General features: G+C 39.3%; 1 protein-coding gene across 1 annotated transcript in view; it reads left to right on the top strand.

Annotated features, from left to right (window-relative positions):
* LOC139478957 (proteasome adapter and scaffold protein ECM29-like) overlaps positions 1-16497 on the top strand; it is a 55024-nt gene that overhangs the window by 1087 nt on the left and 37440 nt on the right. Inside the window, exons 2-14 of the mRNA XM_071261675.1 lie at positions 712-842; positions 1648-1764; positions 3742-3860; positions 4829-4978; positions 5424-5702; positions 6445-6486; positions 6869-6947; positions 8279-8395; positions 8779-8864; positions 9516-9594; positions 11141-11173; positions 14910-15026; positions 15529-15651. Of these exons, the coding sequence (XP_071117776.1) occupies positions 712-842; positions 1648-1764; positions 3742-3860; positions 4829-4978; positions 5424-5702; positions 6445-6486; positions 6869-6947; positions 8279-8395; positions 8779-8864; positions 9516-9594; positions 11141-11173; positions 14910-15026; positions 15529-15651 (1472 nt within the window). The remainder of the gene's footprint in view (positions 1-711; positions 843-1647; positions 1765-3741; positions 3861-4828; positions 4979-5423; positions 5703-6444; positions 6487-6868; positions 6948-8278; positions 8396-8778; positions 8865-9515; positions 9595-11140; positions 11174-14909; positions 15027-15528; positions 15652-16497) is intronic.

Here is a 16497-nt window from a genome sequence, read left to right as displayed (position 1 = left end):
ATTTAAACTTTACTGATATAGTGCTTGATTATATACTCAATACCAAAGGGCCCACCAATGTGAATAAATGACAAATTATATGCTGTACAGATTTTGAAAGTGTTTTGTTTCAGATAAAGCCAAATTAACTTTGCACTAATAACATCCATTATGAGATGCAGAATATACATGAACTTGAACATATAGGTGCATTTTCATGCTTTTTATACAAAATACCTTCGGGCAACTACAAACGGTTTGCAAAGACGGTTAGATGAATATGAACTTATCCCCTTGAAAAAGTACCACAACTTTGTATTATGTACCATTTTAGACACACAATCATGCTGAAATCATTACCAAAACTGCAAATCATGTTGTGGTAATGATTGTTTTGGTAATGAGAGTTCAGAACAAAAAGCCCAAAATAACTGCCATTGCTACGTTGGTTGGTGGGGTAGCCTAGTTGTTAAAGCATCTGCTCATCACACTGAAGGCCCGGGTTCGATTCCCCACATTGGTACAGTGTGTGAAGCTTATTTCTGGTGTCCCTCGCCATGATATTGCTGGAATATTGCTAAAAGTTGCGTAAAACCATACTCACTCACTCATTCTTGGCTACTGTAATACAAGGAATTTCAAAACCTGCTTGTGTTTTCAAAATGTAACTTGCAGCTCTCTCAATATTTTTGTCAGCATACGTTATTTATCTGTTATGTGGTTCTGCTGCAGCTCTGATTGAGCGTGTATTTCTGAGGATCGGATCAGCTGAGTCAGATGAGCAGTTAGAGACTGCTCTCGGGAAATTCCTGGCCCCTGTCCTCATAAAACTTAACAGTACAGAAGAGGGCATCAGGAAAAAGGTATGATATGCTGTTTTGCATTTAGTTTGAAGAACAAGGTCCGTAGATGGGACCTATACACTTTATGTCTGACTGACAGTGAAGACTGTACCACGATTTGTAGTTCCAGAACATGCTGAACCAAAGGTTCAAGTAGAATTGTAAATGCAGTCTGTATGTTGTATATGGAATATCATTTCATCAGTTATCAAATTTCCACGCAGTTTTGTTGTATTGAAAAGTTTATAAATTTTGTTTTAAATAGTTTTGTTAACCATTATATCAAGGTTTATTATGACTTTTGTAATCATTATCCAACAAATCATAAGATTTGAAGTGAGCTACAGAGCTTTGTGCTTATTTATCAGTTGAATTTTTATCAGAATTAAATGTTAAAGAACTATGCATATTTGTTTTTGCTGAGAAACTCTCCGTACCTTGACACCTCACCTTAGTGTTGTGTTGTCTCATCAACATGTTTAACTTCTAATGAGACAAGGGCAGTTGGGTAGCCTAGTGGTTAAAGCGTTCGCTCGTCACGCCGAAGACCTGGGTTCAATTCCCGACATGGGTACAATGTGTGAAGCCCATTTCTGGTGTCTCCTGGCGTGATATTGCTGGAATATTGCTAAAAGCGACGTAAAACCATACTCACTCACTCACTATAATGAGACAGATCCTTTTCTGAATTCAATTACTCTCTATGTTTTTATCTTGAATTTATTTAGTATTTTTAGAATAAGGAAGAGTTGTGTTGGAAATGGTACAGGCAGAATCTGTGATGGAGAAGGCACTGTTTATAGTGTTTTTGCTGTTTGGTTCTCAGGTGATGGAATTGCTGGTTCACATCAACAAGAGACTGAAGAGTCGTCCCAAAGTACAGCTACCAGTTGAGCCACTACTCACTCAGTACCAGGATCCCAAGGCCACACCATTCCTCACGGTCAGTTCAGCTTCCAGGCTAGAGAGGCAGACACTTGATTTACAAGGACTGTTGTCTTACTTCCATGTCACTGTTGTGATCTGATTGGTTCACATGATCTTAATAAAATACGATGTATCCCTGCTTGGGAGGGGGGGAAATTGGGGAGTGGGAGAATAATCCCTTATATCCTGTCATGAGGAAAACAGGCTGCATGTGGATTTCTGAAAGGGAGAATAAATACGTTATACCGCATACAATACAAAAAGCTGCACATTGTTTTCAAGTCAGTGAAAGTCAGGTGACACATCACAAGTTAACCTCAGCTCAATTGAGAACAGCTGTGTTCTATCAATATGCCATTTATTTTCATTCTTTTGTATTCAATGGAAGATTGAAACATGTCGTCAAGGCTGAAAAAAGGAAAATAATTTTTCTCAGGCAATAGTGCGTGCATGCGGGCGGGTGGCTCTTTTGAGGCTCTTTTGAGGGGGGGGAATCTATATCCGTATATGGAGGTGTTTAAGACGAGTTTTCCATAACTAGAATTAGTAGGGTTTCAAGGGGGGTGGGTGGGTGGTTGTCTTATACACAGGGTTGAAGCGTTTTTTTCCCCAACACAGGGTTGAAGTGGGGTTTTTTAAGTGGGTTTTTCCCATACACTAACACATTACTGTGAGCACGTAGCACCGAAAATACCATGTCAGCAAATCCGTGCTGAAGTACGCAAATTAATCATGTAATCGCACTGTCTGGTTGTAAAAAGAGTTCATATTATTTCTGGACTTATGTTTGTAATCTATTTTATTAATTTTATTCAACATTTCATTCAATAGTGTTTCACTTCATTTCGGCGGAATTGTATGTGAGGGTGATAGGAAGATCTCACAACTCAGTTATGTACAGCAACTATGGCCAAATTACCGCTATTGACGCCTTGAATCGAACTTTAGTGGATAGAGAATGGATATATATATCATACATGACATACATTGAATCGCTGAAAGTCATATTTGTTGTAGTTTGACTATTATATGTCAACATACAGTTTTCGCCATCACGGCTACGGGAGCATCAACGGTGATGCCATCAATAGCGATCAGCTGAACCGAAGTGCTAACGTGTATGGTTATTAATTTATTTCACATGTATAAAGTAAAGCTGCAACTAACATGATATTAAAATGAATTATTCCTGATAAAATAATAGTTTCAGATATAATTCTTCCGCTCATTGTATCGAAACTCTTTAAAGTTATATTATTGGGTAATTGTTGACCGAATCACTGGTAGATTCCAAGAAACCTGTGTACAGCTGATTGCTACTTCAGGCTTAGTTTACGAGACAAGACACACAGTAATCTTAATCTCTGCATATAAAACAATGCCGTTCAGAACAGGAAATACAATTTAATCGGTAAATCATCATGTCTAGTGATGTTTTATCTCAAATTTTGTATTGGCCAAAGTTTAATTGTTATAATCTGTTTGTTTCCCTCAATCCGCTGAAGGGATAGGATTTAATTTTTTTCTGCGGAAGACAAACACGTTTTATTGCAAATTCAGGGATTGTGTGTGCACTGGTGATGTGCTTCATTCCCATTTGCTCTAAAGACGGGGTATATAAATTAGCATGGATTTCCCGCCTATTTTACAAGATGTAAAAAAAATATGTAAATCTTAAATACTACCAGTTAACTCATATTGGTTTGGTGTCTTGGTGATCAGTCGGTGAACTTTGCCCATGGTAGTTTGGAATTAAGAATAAAAGCATTTGAAAGTGAAGAAGCAGCAGTTCAGTAAGAACTTTATTAAACCTTACAGGGATATTTTAAATGTGAGTTTGATTGAATTTGTCTATTGTAGAATTACTTGTGTTTTCATTGAAAATATGTATGTGTTAGAAAGACATTTCCAAGTTCATGCCATAAGCGAAATTACCATCCAAACGAAAAAATATATATTTGCGGAAATGATGAGATATTTGAAACCTTCGCAGAACTTCACAATCCTGTATATCAAGATGGGATACCCTCGACTCAGTCCAGAGAAACAGGCTGAATTTGTTCCCCAGCTAGTCAACTGTCTAGAGGGTCGGCCACAGCAGCATCAAGACAGGTAATCATATTAGGATGGGATTGAAGTGGGCATGATGTTCGTTGTCTCCCACCTGTCAAGATCCGGGTTAGAATAGGTCTTCAGCAGCCTATGCTTTCCGTAAAAGGTAACTATCCTTGTCGCAAGAGGTGACTGACGGGATCGGGTGGTCAGGTTCACTGACTTAGTTGATGCATGTCATCGTATTCCAATTGCATGGATTGATGCTTACGATGACAATCAATGATTGTCTGGTCCAGATTCAAGTATTTAGAGACCGCCGTCATATAGCTGGAATATTGCTGAGTGCAGCGTTAAACAACAAACAAACAAAATCTTTGTCTGCCATAGTAGAGATGTTTTCAGTGATGCCTAGAGTGTTGACTGTAACTCTGTTGGACTTTACTACGTTTAAGGTAATGTGGTCCACCTGTATTGTGACACTCGATGCGAGTGTTGGGAACTGGTTAAGATTGTTTTGAAAATGATGGATAATATGCATACTAAGGTATTCATTGATGCACTGTCACAAAACAGTACATGATATTCTTCATTCTTTGTTCATACGCATTGTTTCACAATTTCTTTATGTCAGCGCATTAGGTGGTCTGCAGTCTGACACTAATAAACATCTTATATACTTCTCCCCATTTGATAGGGATCTTTTTGTCTTTCCCCGATACACAAAATTGATTCTCAGATGTCAAATGTATTTTTACAAAAATCTGACGTATCTGGTCACGCTGATTATCCCTATGACAATTTCAGTGATTGATTCAGGCTGATCATGTATTTAGGTTGTCTTATAACATTAAAAAAGTATTTGTAAGAGAAATCAGCCACTGCTTTCCTCTGTTATGCTGGAATTAGAATAGATGCACACAAATGTACTCCCATGTACATCATGGACAAAGCATTGTGGTGTGTGACATCAGTGTATTGTGTCTGACTCGCATCTGTTGTACTCTCTGGTGTATGTTGACTTGCAGCCTGCTCCAGCTACTGATCCCAGCCCTGTTACATCTCAAACTACAGCAGAACATGGCTCAGCGCCGTGCCACCTTCAGCTTCTGTGAGCGCCCGGCCGTGCTCAAGCTGCTCCTGGACTTCATGATGGATGTGCTGCTGCTGCCTTACAAGTAGGAGCTGTACTGAGTAGTTACTCATGGCACTAGCTGTTATACATAGCATCTGTTTTATGGAGATTCTAACTCATTTGACTAAATTATTGTTTGGGAAAATCGCCTTGGTGATCCCTGGACAGAGGAGGTCCTGAGTATCCCTTGAGCTGAAGAGGATCGGGTGGTTTCAATGTGTGACCCAGCTGGTTGTGTGTCAACACTCCTCTATAAAGCACATGCTGTCAACCACTTGCCCAGACGTAATTGTTAGGGCATCGTGGATGTGATATAGCTGGAATATTGCTGGCAACGTTCATTCACTGGATGGTTGAAGATCATATTGTCATTGCCCGGTTTTATTGTTCAGGATTTATAACTTGTTTAAAATAATGTTTAGTGTTGCCTTTATCTTGAAACTGACAATGTTCTTTATTGGAGATAACATCTGTTACCATTTCTTCAGTTCTCACCTTGCTGCCATAGAGAAGTCAGCTGCCCAGGCTCAGGGTGGGTCAGGTCGCCCTGCTACAGCACCTGCTGGCCGCTCCGGGGGTACCTCTGTGGCTCCTCCCCCAGGGCTGTGTGAGCACGCCTTCAAGCGTGTGACGGGAGAAGACCCTCTGGCACCTGAAGCCCTGGAACAAGCAAAACTTGGCGTCCTCAAGTTTCTCGGGGCAGACGTCGTACCTGATGCTGACATTGTTGTGCATTACGTTGTGGCTTCCTCGGACACCAGGCATAGGTACAGTTTATCTCAACACTGTTCTGAATTCTGAATATTGTCATGGAAAAATGTATAGATATTCATGTGGAGAGAACGTATTTGTGTTTATTCTGTTTCAAGTTCTTTAAGGTAAGAGGTGGGGTGGGTGGGGGGTAGCCTAGTGGTTAAAGCGTTTGCTCTTCACGCCTAAGACCCGGGTTTGATTCCCCACATGAGTACAGTGTGTAAAGCCTATTTCTGGTGTCCCCTGATATTGCTGGAATATTTTCTTAAAGCGGCATAAAACAATACTCACTCATCACTAAGACAAATTTGGCTTAATGTTTGCGTAGTTTAAAGAAGCTTCTACTGTCATGTAACTAGTCCAGTTTCTTGTTCACAATGTGCAACTTGGCAGATAGATATATAGTTGAATGCTGAGAATCACTAGTACTTGGGCGGTCACAGATGAAGACCATCACTCTTCTGTTAAATAACTGTCACGAGAGATTGCATGTATTGTCTTTCACACTGTTGACCACTTGTTTGACTGGTCCAGACTCATTACAGACTTGCATACCTTAGTGTGACAACAGCTCCATCGGAAACGCTCATAAAGTCTCAGCATCATATTCATGAAGCATAGCTGTGGGCTCATCATGCAGAATTATGTAAAGTTCACACACTTACTTGCTAATTCTTTAATTAACGATTGTGCTTCATCAGTATTTATATACCAACAGTGAGGTGATCTTTTATTGTGCTGTCATCTTTGTTACAGTGTTGCTACATCAGCTGACATGGAGCTGAAGAGGATCACAGGGTAATAAATTTACTCCATAACTAAAACACTCCTTGTGGAGCCAGGTTAGAATAGGTGCCCAGCAACACATGCTGTTCGTAAGAAGCAAGCAGATTGATCGGGTGGTCAGACTCTGTGACTTGGTTTTGGGTGTCCTCATACGGCAGGATTGTTGCTCACAATATCGATCACTGGATTGTCTGGTCCAGACTCAATTACTAACAAGCCACTGTCATATAGCTCAAATATTACTTTGTGCGGCTTAAAAAACAAAAACATAATTTCTGATATACATGTATCATCTTAACAATTACATGGGTTATGTTTCACACTTCATTTGGAAGAAAAGGTTCGCGTTCTATTGAATTACATCAGATTGATTTATGTATTGGTGTTTTTCCAGGAGCATCAACTGGAACTCACCAGCAATTATCAACAAGCTGTTCTCCATCTTCCAGGGGACAGTTGTAATGAAGGGCCAGGTTTGTGGACTCAAGGGATTGTCAGGGGGACCTGTGAAGATCCGGGGTAGAATAGGTCTTCAGCAACCCATGCTTGCCGTAAAAGGCAACTATGCTTGTCGTAAAAGGCGACTAACGAGATCGGGTGGTCAGGCTCGCTGATTTGGTTGAAGCATGTCATCGTTTTCCGATTGCGTGGATTGATGCTCATGATATCAGTCACTGGATCTTCTGGTCCAGACTCGATTATTTACAGACTGCTGTCATATAGCTGGAATATTGCTGAGTGCTTCGTAAAACAACAAACCGAACTGATTGTCATGGGAGAAAATATCTAACTTTTTTGGGATTTGAGCATGTAAATGAAATATACTACTCAAAAAAAGTTAGAGAACACCCAATTTTTTCATATTACTATATGAATATATGAACGAATCACCTGTTCTTTAACTTCTTTTGAGTAGTATACATTACCAGTAGGATATCAGGAACATTGGTTTCAGTAGTTTTCACTGAGACGTATCACATCTGATTCACGCTGACTGTCTATAGAATTCCATTGCATTCATACCCTAACAAACTTTAGCAGAGCACTAGATAAGCTTTCTGTTATTTGGGTATTTTACCCAGGGGTTTCATTTTGATTGGGTATCCACATTTTTTAGAGGGTATTCAATGTTTTTTACTCACCTGTTTCTTGACATTTGAGTATTTTAACTTAAAACCTGTTTTTTGACAATCCATGTAAATCATTTAATACAATGAGAATGGTTGTACATCCATCTGCGTCTGCTTGCAGCTCCCTGTCCAGGAAGGCATTTTTGTTTGCAAAACCTAGCATTGTGAAAAAAAGGCGCTTTTTTTAAATCACCTATCAGACAGTGATTGTTCAAGATGCAAAAATACATGGACTAGACACAATTGGCGTCTATCAGTTTGTTTATCGCGGAAGTTTTTTCGAATGAAACTGTCGGTAAGTGAATTTGACGATCGGCTGATACACAATCATTTAATTAACAGTTGAAATATACGCAATCGTTTTATCTAATAGTTATAATATACACATTAATTTGATTTCAATAGGGTATTTATAGTTTTTGTTGCATATTTGATACGCTAGGATTTGATTTGTCTTCGTATTTCAGTGTATTTAATTTAGCTTATCTCGAGCTCTGCTTTAGTGTAATATGTCGAACACACTCATTACGTTGACTTACCGATAGTCCTCCATTGAGAAATTATGTTTCAAATCAAAATTAATTGTCATTGCTCTTTGTGTATCTCTAATTAGTTGACTTTGTGTTGCTTTTCTAACCATTGAATGTGAGTGTCATACAAACTTGTTCAACTAGGCGCCAGTGAAGCCAGACCAGAGACGCACTCCGGCGTGTACGAGAATACGGCTGAAGATTTTCCCCATCTTCCTGAAGTCCCGAGAGGCAGCCAACACTTTCCCTTCCTGTATTCAGGTATCACCTTACTGTATCTCTGTAGAACGGCTCTATCATAAGCATAGTCAATTTGTTTAAATTAAGTCAGCAATGTCAGTAGGATGGTGTGGCCATGATGTATAAAAGAATAGGGAACCATGACTTTCACTTGCCATGTATTTGTTGTGGGGGCACAGTGGTTTGAGAAGGTACACATTGCTGTCTTGAGTTGTGTCCCTTTCTTCAGCCAGGATCTGTTAATGGTGGCTTCAAATCTTGTATTCGCACTGATAATTATTCATAGTTTAACATACCATCCTCATGCATGTGTTTTACCAGAGAATTGTGATTTCAAATTGTAAGTGTTACCAGTAAGTACTGTTCCAGTTTGTGATGTGACAGAAATATTTCCAATCTCCTAGGTTGTGTTTGACTGCCTGTTCGGCACTAACCCTAACCAGAAACTGCGGAACATGGCAGTACAACTAGTTCACCACATCTCCTACACGTACGTATGTTGAGTGTTTCCATGGAAACATATATCAATTTACTATCAGTTATTTTGCTTATGAAAGCATTGAAAGGACACTTGTGATATTTCTGGACAAGAATGCAAGATAAAGAATTTGAGCAGTGCAAGAATTATACTATTTCATGTTTATAGTAGCAAAAGTCTTTCATCCCTTGATAAGAGAGGGGCGGTTGGATAGCCTAGTGGTTAAAGCATCCGTTCATCATGCTGAATACCCGGGTTCGAATCCCAACATGGGTACAATGTGTGAAGCCCATTTCTGGTGTGCCCCCGCAGTGATATTGCTGGAATATTGCTAAAAGTGGCGTAAAACCATACTCACTCACTCACTTGTTTAGAGAGTTATTGATTTATTCCTTGTAATATTAGAATTATTGTAGTGTAATAAATCAGGTAAAGAAATTTACCGGGTAGTATGGATACACACCTGCCTCCGATGATGAAACTGTAATGTATGAAAGAACCAGTTAGATGAGGATGAGAGAATAATTTTTTTTTCGGTTATATTCATGTGTTGATATTTTAATTAAAAAAAAACATCATTGGGACTGTGCAACTGAATCTGGCCCTGGTGTACACATTTAAACGTATCTGTATTGATGTGGTCTGTCGTTAATCCCCTCCCAGCTGCGACTCGGCCAAGTTCCACATGTTTGATGCAGTGCTGTTGTCAGGAATGGTGAAGCTGATTGGTGAGGCAAAGGAGGTATGTAACTGGGGAGCAAGTCCTCATTGCCACTACTGTGCTCATTGTAGGAGGTTGCTTTTGTTCCGTACTGTGGTCACTGCTGTACAGGGTTTCAACGGGCTTTGATGTTAGATATATCTTGGAAAGAGTTTTGAAAATATTTGGTAAAGCTTTGAAAAAAGGCTTTGAAATCTTGAATTTCCATAAAATGTAGCTTGAATACTAAATTTCACAAGACTTAATTACTCTCGGACTTCTGTTCTTTCTTTCATCAGTGACTTCCAGGGTAAAAGAATATAACGGATGCTCATCATTAGTGTCACAGGGATTCCAGCTGTTGAAATGCATATGGTGGTAGTCACTGTTCAGTCTTTGGACATACCTCACTATTATCTCAAGGCTAGCCTCAGTTGCAAAGAAATACCTAATCTTGTTATAAGCATTTATAAAATAACAGCTTTGAAACTGTGAATAAGAGGATGTGATGTTAGTGCGAATTGTTTTGTAGAACCAGGCTGAAAACAGTTTATTGACAGTTTTGGTTCATCGAACATTACATTGATGTTCCATTGCTTAAGTTGTCCGACTTGCCAGTAAAAATTTAGTAATTTAGTTGAACCACCTTCTGTCATCCGTCACCACAGCACAGTCATTGCTTGCTACTATCTTTCATATCTTTACGACTTCGAAAGGTTTTATATGTATCAAACACAGTGTGTTTTACAACTATGACACTCTTTTCTGTAGATCTCTCAGCACTAATGCTATCAGTTATTTTGCATTAAATGTGAATGTGTGAATAGACAGTGTAGTGACATAGTCAGTCTGCCATTTCTTTGTCCTTATCTATCTGAATCAGTGTGGAGCCGTATATACAGTGAAATCCCATTACTCCAGACACTACTGTTCCTTGTGAATTAGACCCGTGAAGATTCCGGGGTAGAATAGGTCTTCAGCAACCCATGCTTGCTGTAAAAGGTGACTGCTTGTCGTTAAAGGCGACTAATGGGATCGGGTGGTCAGGCTCGCTGACTTGGTTGATGCATGTCATCGATCTCAATTGCGTGGATTGATGCTCATGATATCAATCACTGGATTGTCTAGTCCAGACTCGATTATTTACAGACCGCCGTCATATAGCTGGAATATTGCTGAGTGCGGCGTTAAACAACAAACCAACCAACCAACCTTGTGAATTAGTTAGTGCATTGACAAATTTCTGAACTATTAGTATATATACTGAACATAAACCGTTAGGGATCATGAATAATTGGCAGGATATTTTTTGGTAGTGAGCTCACAATTTCATAAAAACTTCCACAAGAATATTCATGATCCCTGAACAATTTTGTTCAGTACGGTAAGTATTGTCCCTTTAGCTATACATTGACATTGCTATATGTAAAGGAAACAGTTTCTGTATCAATGGGGTCTGGATTAATGAGGCTTCACTGTATATGTACATATATATATTTGTGTTTTGTTTATGTTACGTCTATACTTAAATTACGTACCAAGTGGCACAAATGCTAAAACAAGTTTGCCGACTACGACTTACTTTCAGATGAAACGCTGTCGTCGTAAGTTTGTTTATCAGGCAAGTAGCTCCTGATGAATGACGGTTTTGCCTAGCAGTTGTAGCCATCCAATGCCAACCTGACCCGAACGATGCTACTTTATCTATGTGGCCTCCCTAGTATACATTGGAGTACTTAAAATGCTGTAATTGTAACAAAATTGATCCATCAGAATTGGTTAAGATGGAGACTTACGAGCAGAACATAAGTGTGTGTTTGTGTGTGTGTTCGAGCATGTTCTCTGGGAATTACAACATAGTGTTCATGCTAAAACTACATGATGACAAAACGCTTTCTACTGATCAGAGGAATATGTGTCATGATATCAAGAAAAGGATGGAAGATGTTTATCTTGAAATTATACATAGGGGTTCTTGCTATGAACTTGAAGTTTAAAGGGCGCCCCAGATTTAATTACTAGAGCAGCAAACTTCAGGCATCACTAGGCAACATTATTTTGGAACATTGTCTTACCTGGAGATTTGGGAGCAGATCATATCCCAAGCACCTGAAGCTTGCCTATTGGGCAACAAAGATGGCAGGGACAATAGTTGGACCCGTGTTAGAATAGGTCCCCAGCAACCTATGCTGGTCGTAAAAGGCAACCAAATGAATCAGGTGGTCAGCCTCAGCGACTTGGTTGATTGCTTGTCATCGTACCCCAACGATGTGCATCGTTGTACACATCATCAGTGACTGGAATCTGGTCCAAACTTGATTATTTTAAAGCTGCTGTCAAAGCTGAAATATTGCTGGGTGTGGTCTTAAACAACAAACTGAAACATTAGTTGGGTTGCTACCAGAGAAGACTAACTCCCAGCTGTCATGGTTGATGAAGCATGTCATGACATCTACGCATTGTGGATTGATGCTCAGGCTATCAACCATTGGTAGGCATGTCAGACTACTGGGATGAAGTTGTATTACGACCTGTCACATTCATAATTGGAAAATGTCTCTTCGAATCTTGGTATTAGGACCTAGATGGTACTGAAAGTAACATGCTTTGAAATACTTTCCATGGGCCACCAAATAACATTGAAATTAATTTGCTGTGATTGCGAGATACACCTGTACCTTGAATGTACAGATGGATGTACAGAGTACCTGAGATGTGTGTGTGCCCCCAGAGTGGTGTAGCTAGATGATCCAGTAGCCCAGTCCTCACCATGTAGGCCCCATTGGCTGGCTGCCAGACTGCTGGTACCACCGCTCACCCAATCCATGCCGTGTGTGATCGGTGTTGGCATGATGCAGAGACCCTATGAAGCTTCTTCATTTAATCATCCATGTTATCGACTATACACTGTCATATCCCAATATAGGGACTTACCAATATAGAAAGGCTAGACTGTTCAACTTTAAACCATTCAAGAAAATAGCTTGTGTTTGTGGCTGCAGGGATGCTACATTGTATGTTGGTAATTTTTGCTGTTTTGACTGTATTCCATGGCATTGATGGATCAAGTATCAACGTTATAAAATAAAAAGGAAAATATTTTTGTACATGATATTGAATTTTCCCATTTCTTACTTACATTGTGTGGTGGACTGAAATATTCAACCCATCAGTATTCCAAATTAACTGGTGCACACACTTTCCAAGAGTTTGATTCTTTCAAAGAATAATCAGCCTTTGAATAGAATAATGTGTGTATTGTAATGTCATAAGACTAAGACTAAGTTAATGATGACATTTAACAAAAATAATATTTTGGTGATGGGGGTGGGGGGGAGGGATCCATTCAACAAATGTATCATTAGCACGTTGTAGTATGCATTGTTTGCGTTGTGAAGCAGCCATGATATGGCTGAAATATTATCAATGGATTCAGGAACAGCAGCTCTTCTTTTGTAAAAAAACTTTTCAGATATTCACTTTGCACCCTCAGCAAATGTTCAAGCCCCAGATCTCAAAGTGGTCTCAAATTTCAGCTTACATACTCTCCATACTCTAATATAGATAAGTGGTTTTCATAATGTTCCATGATGCTTTGTGAAAAACTGGCTCAGGATGATAATCAGGCCTGCCAAAGAAAACCAGCAGAGATTTGCCAAACTATGGAATATACACACTTTGTCTAAAGTGTACATCGTATTGATTAAAACCTGACACATTTTCAATGGAACTAAACACAGTAAGAATGGTAAGTCACGCAGACCGCAACAAACTGAGTGAGCACGCATTCGGTTTGTTGCCGTCTTCATTGAAAATGTGGCAGGTCTTAATCATTATGATGCACACTTTATGGGGATTGTGTCTTGTTTGTAATTTATGTATGGCTGTTTCTATTCAAAATGTGTACATATTCCGTGGTTTGGTTGATATCTGCTGGTTTTCTTTGGTAGGCCTGTTAAAGAACCTGTTCAAACAGACCGCCTCTATTGTCGAATGATAGAGCATTTGCCTAGAGAGTGGAAGGTCGGGGGTTTAATCCCTGGCCTCATCATACAAAAAGACGTTAAAAGGTCGTACTTGTCGCTACCCTGCCTTGGGCTTGGCATTAAATGGCTAAGACAAGGACTGGTTTGCTCGGAGTCAGTATAGTGTGTCTGAGATCGGTATTAATGTTAAACTGTGGCATGGTATCGCAGTAGGCTACCACTATAAAATCGGCATTAGTCTGGACTAGTACAAGCACACACCACTCACTACACACCACACACTACACACCACACACTACACACCACACACTACACACCACACACACACAACCCCATTTCAAGTCACACCAACACCTATTTGGTCAATATTCCTATATTTGACCTGACTTCTTTCATATCTATGGGTGCTTATGTTAATGTTTTATGCATTTCTATACAAATGTTAAATCTGTCTGTTCAAAGTGAACCAGTCTACGATTGTCCAATATAAGAGAGCTTCATTCCGTCACCAATCTTTCCAAAGTCATTTTCTCAGAGCCATTTTTTTTTCTTCTTTTTTTCAGCTATAAAAATGTAGATGAAGTGGTTTCTGTTTTAATGAAAGGACTTGAATAGAAATGTTTTTGTTAGGAGTACTCAAAAGTAGTACTGTGGATTTGGCAGGACACCAATTAGGTCAACTGTGGTAAATGTGTTATCATTTTGCCATTAAGTGGCTGCTTTTGACTTGACTTAGTAATAACCTGAATGTCTTTTTTGGCAGCTTTTTTGGCAGTCTTTTATTTTCTAGTGGAATTAGTTTAGAGGAAACCTAATCACATCAAGCGAAGACTGCTGAAAATGGCACTATTTGTATGCATGTGTTAAAACTGCATTATTTGTTTAATTTTGCTTTCAATTTATTGATGACAAAAGAAGTATGTATTCCTTTATGTTACTAACACAAGTTAGTAACTCTCTGACCTGTGGTCACTGTTTGTCTGTGTTATAAGACACAGCTAAGTAACACTGTAATGCAGTTGCCTCTGCATAGATAGTACTAACTTTATATCAGTATCAGCTTTGATGGGATCATTAATGCCTTTCCACCATCTACCTAATTTGTGTTAGATAAAACTTCTGGAATATTTCCCCTCTTTAATGTGTAGTATCCTGTGTATAGGCAGTTTAATGCAGAAAATAAACCATCTAATCAGCTTCTGTGAAACTTTTTACTTTGCATTGTCATTGTGTAGCTTTATGATCTGCTTGTTGTGTAAAACCAGTGTATTTAACATCCTGAACTGGGATATATATCTGTTAAATCATGGAAGCTAAACCTTGCAATGAAAGCTTGTCATGTCTCTAATTCATGAAGTATCTTTCCTTTAGGATTCCAAACTGAGAGGACTAGCCTACATCGCTGTAGGAAAAATTGCCCGGAGGTCGCCCCAGAGAGTGGCCAAGGATATCACACTGGTTCAAAAGTTCTTTGAAGCAGTTTGCCAGGTGGGCTAATACAGATCAGGATTTTATTGCTCAACTTACACTTAGCACTGAATTTTGAACAAGTATCCAATGATCTTCTGTACATCTTCCGTCCATCTTAAACTTGTACATTTTCACTCAGAAAACACAGTGATGCTGAAAGTTTGCATTGGGATCTGAGCAATGGTTTCTCCTTGCTTAAATAATTAAGATCCAATTTTAAACATGGCCACGTTGGCAGACACATTTGAAATGTCATTTTGGCCAATTATTCAGCCTTTTCTGCATGAATCATAAAGTTTGATATGCAGTATGTATATGGTATGTGGAATATCATATAATACAGTGATCCCTCGCATCAGCATATACCAAATAAAACATTGAATTTTTATGTGTTATAAACATGATAAAAGATTTCTTGACTAAAGGGTAAAAGTGTACATTGGACATTATCTTTTGGACATAGGGTTTATGTGTTATTCAGTTTGTATAAATGTGTTATAATGATCTTGTGTGTATATAGGAGGACAATGAAACAAGACTTGCAGTCCAAGAGGGACTATCAATGATGTCCGAGGCCTTCAAACATCTGGATGACAACAACAAGAAACTCATGGAGGCTCTGATCATGCAGAACATGGACAAAGTAGGTATTCTAGTAATTATTGTTCCCATGGTTACAGGAACCTTTGTCTGGCACTCTAGCACCACTGGTAATTGTGTTATGCAGAACATGGACAAAGTAGGTGATCTGGTCATTGTTGTTCCCATGGTTACAGGAACCTTTGTCTGGCACTCTAGCATCAGTGGTAATTGTGTTATGCAGAACATGGACAAAGTAGGTGATCTGGTCATTGTTGTTCCCATGGTTACAGGAACCTTTGTCTGGCACTCTAGCACCACTGGTAATTGTGTTATGCAGAACATGGACAAAGTAGGTGATCTGGTCATTGTTGTTCCCATGGTTACAGGAACCTTTGTCTGGCACTCTAGCATCAGTGGTAATTGTGTTATGCAGAACATGGACAAAGTAGGTGATCTGGTCATTGTTGTTCCCATGGTTACAGGAACCTTTGTCTGGCACTCTAGCATCAGTGGTAATTGTGTTATGCAGAACATGGACAAAGTAGGTGATCTGGTCATTGTTGTTACCATGGATATAGGAACCATTGTCTATCACTCTAGCACCACTGGTGCAGAGCATGGACCAAGTAGGTGTTCTAGCAATTCTTGTTTGAGGAACTGTTGCTACCTCCATGACTACATGATGTTAATTGTGTTATACAAAATATGAACCATCCAGGTGTTTTGTAATCCTTGTTTGAAGAACAATTGCCTTGCACCATAATAGGTTGTGTTATCAGGAATAGCATGAATAGGGACCAAGTTGGTGTTCTGTAAATCTAGTCCCTTGGTTAGAATTGGTCCTCAGCACCCTTTGCTGTTTGAAAAGGAATGGGTGGTCAGACTCAGTGACTTGGTTGATGGCGTG

The sequence above is a fragment of the Haliotis cracherodii genome, unplaced genomic scaffold (genome assembly GCF_022045235.1).
Source record: "Haliotis cracherodii isolate W230 unplaced genomic scaffold, xgHalCrac1.p SCAF_4, whole genome shotgun sequence".
In the NCBI taxonomy this organism is placed as follows: Eukaryota; Metazoa; Mollusca; class Gastropoda; order Lepetellida; family Haliotidae; genus Haliotis; species Haliotis cracherodii.
The sequence above is the reverse complement of the archived record's forward strand: the minus strand, read 5'-3'. Positions and strand labels throughout refer to the sequence as shown.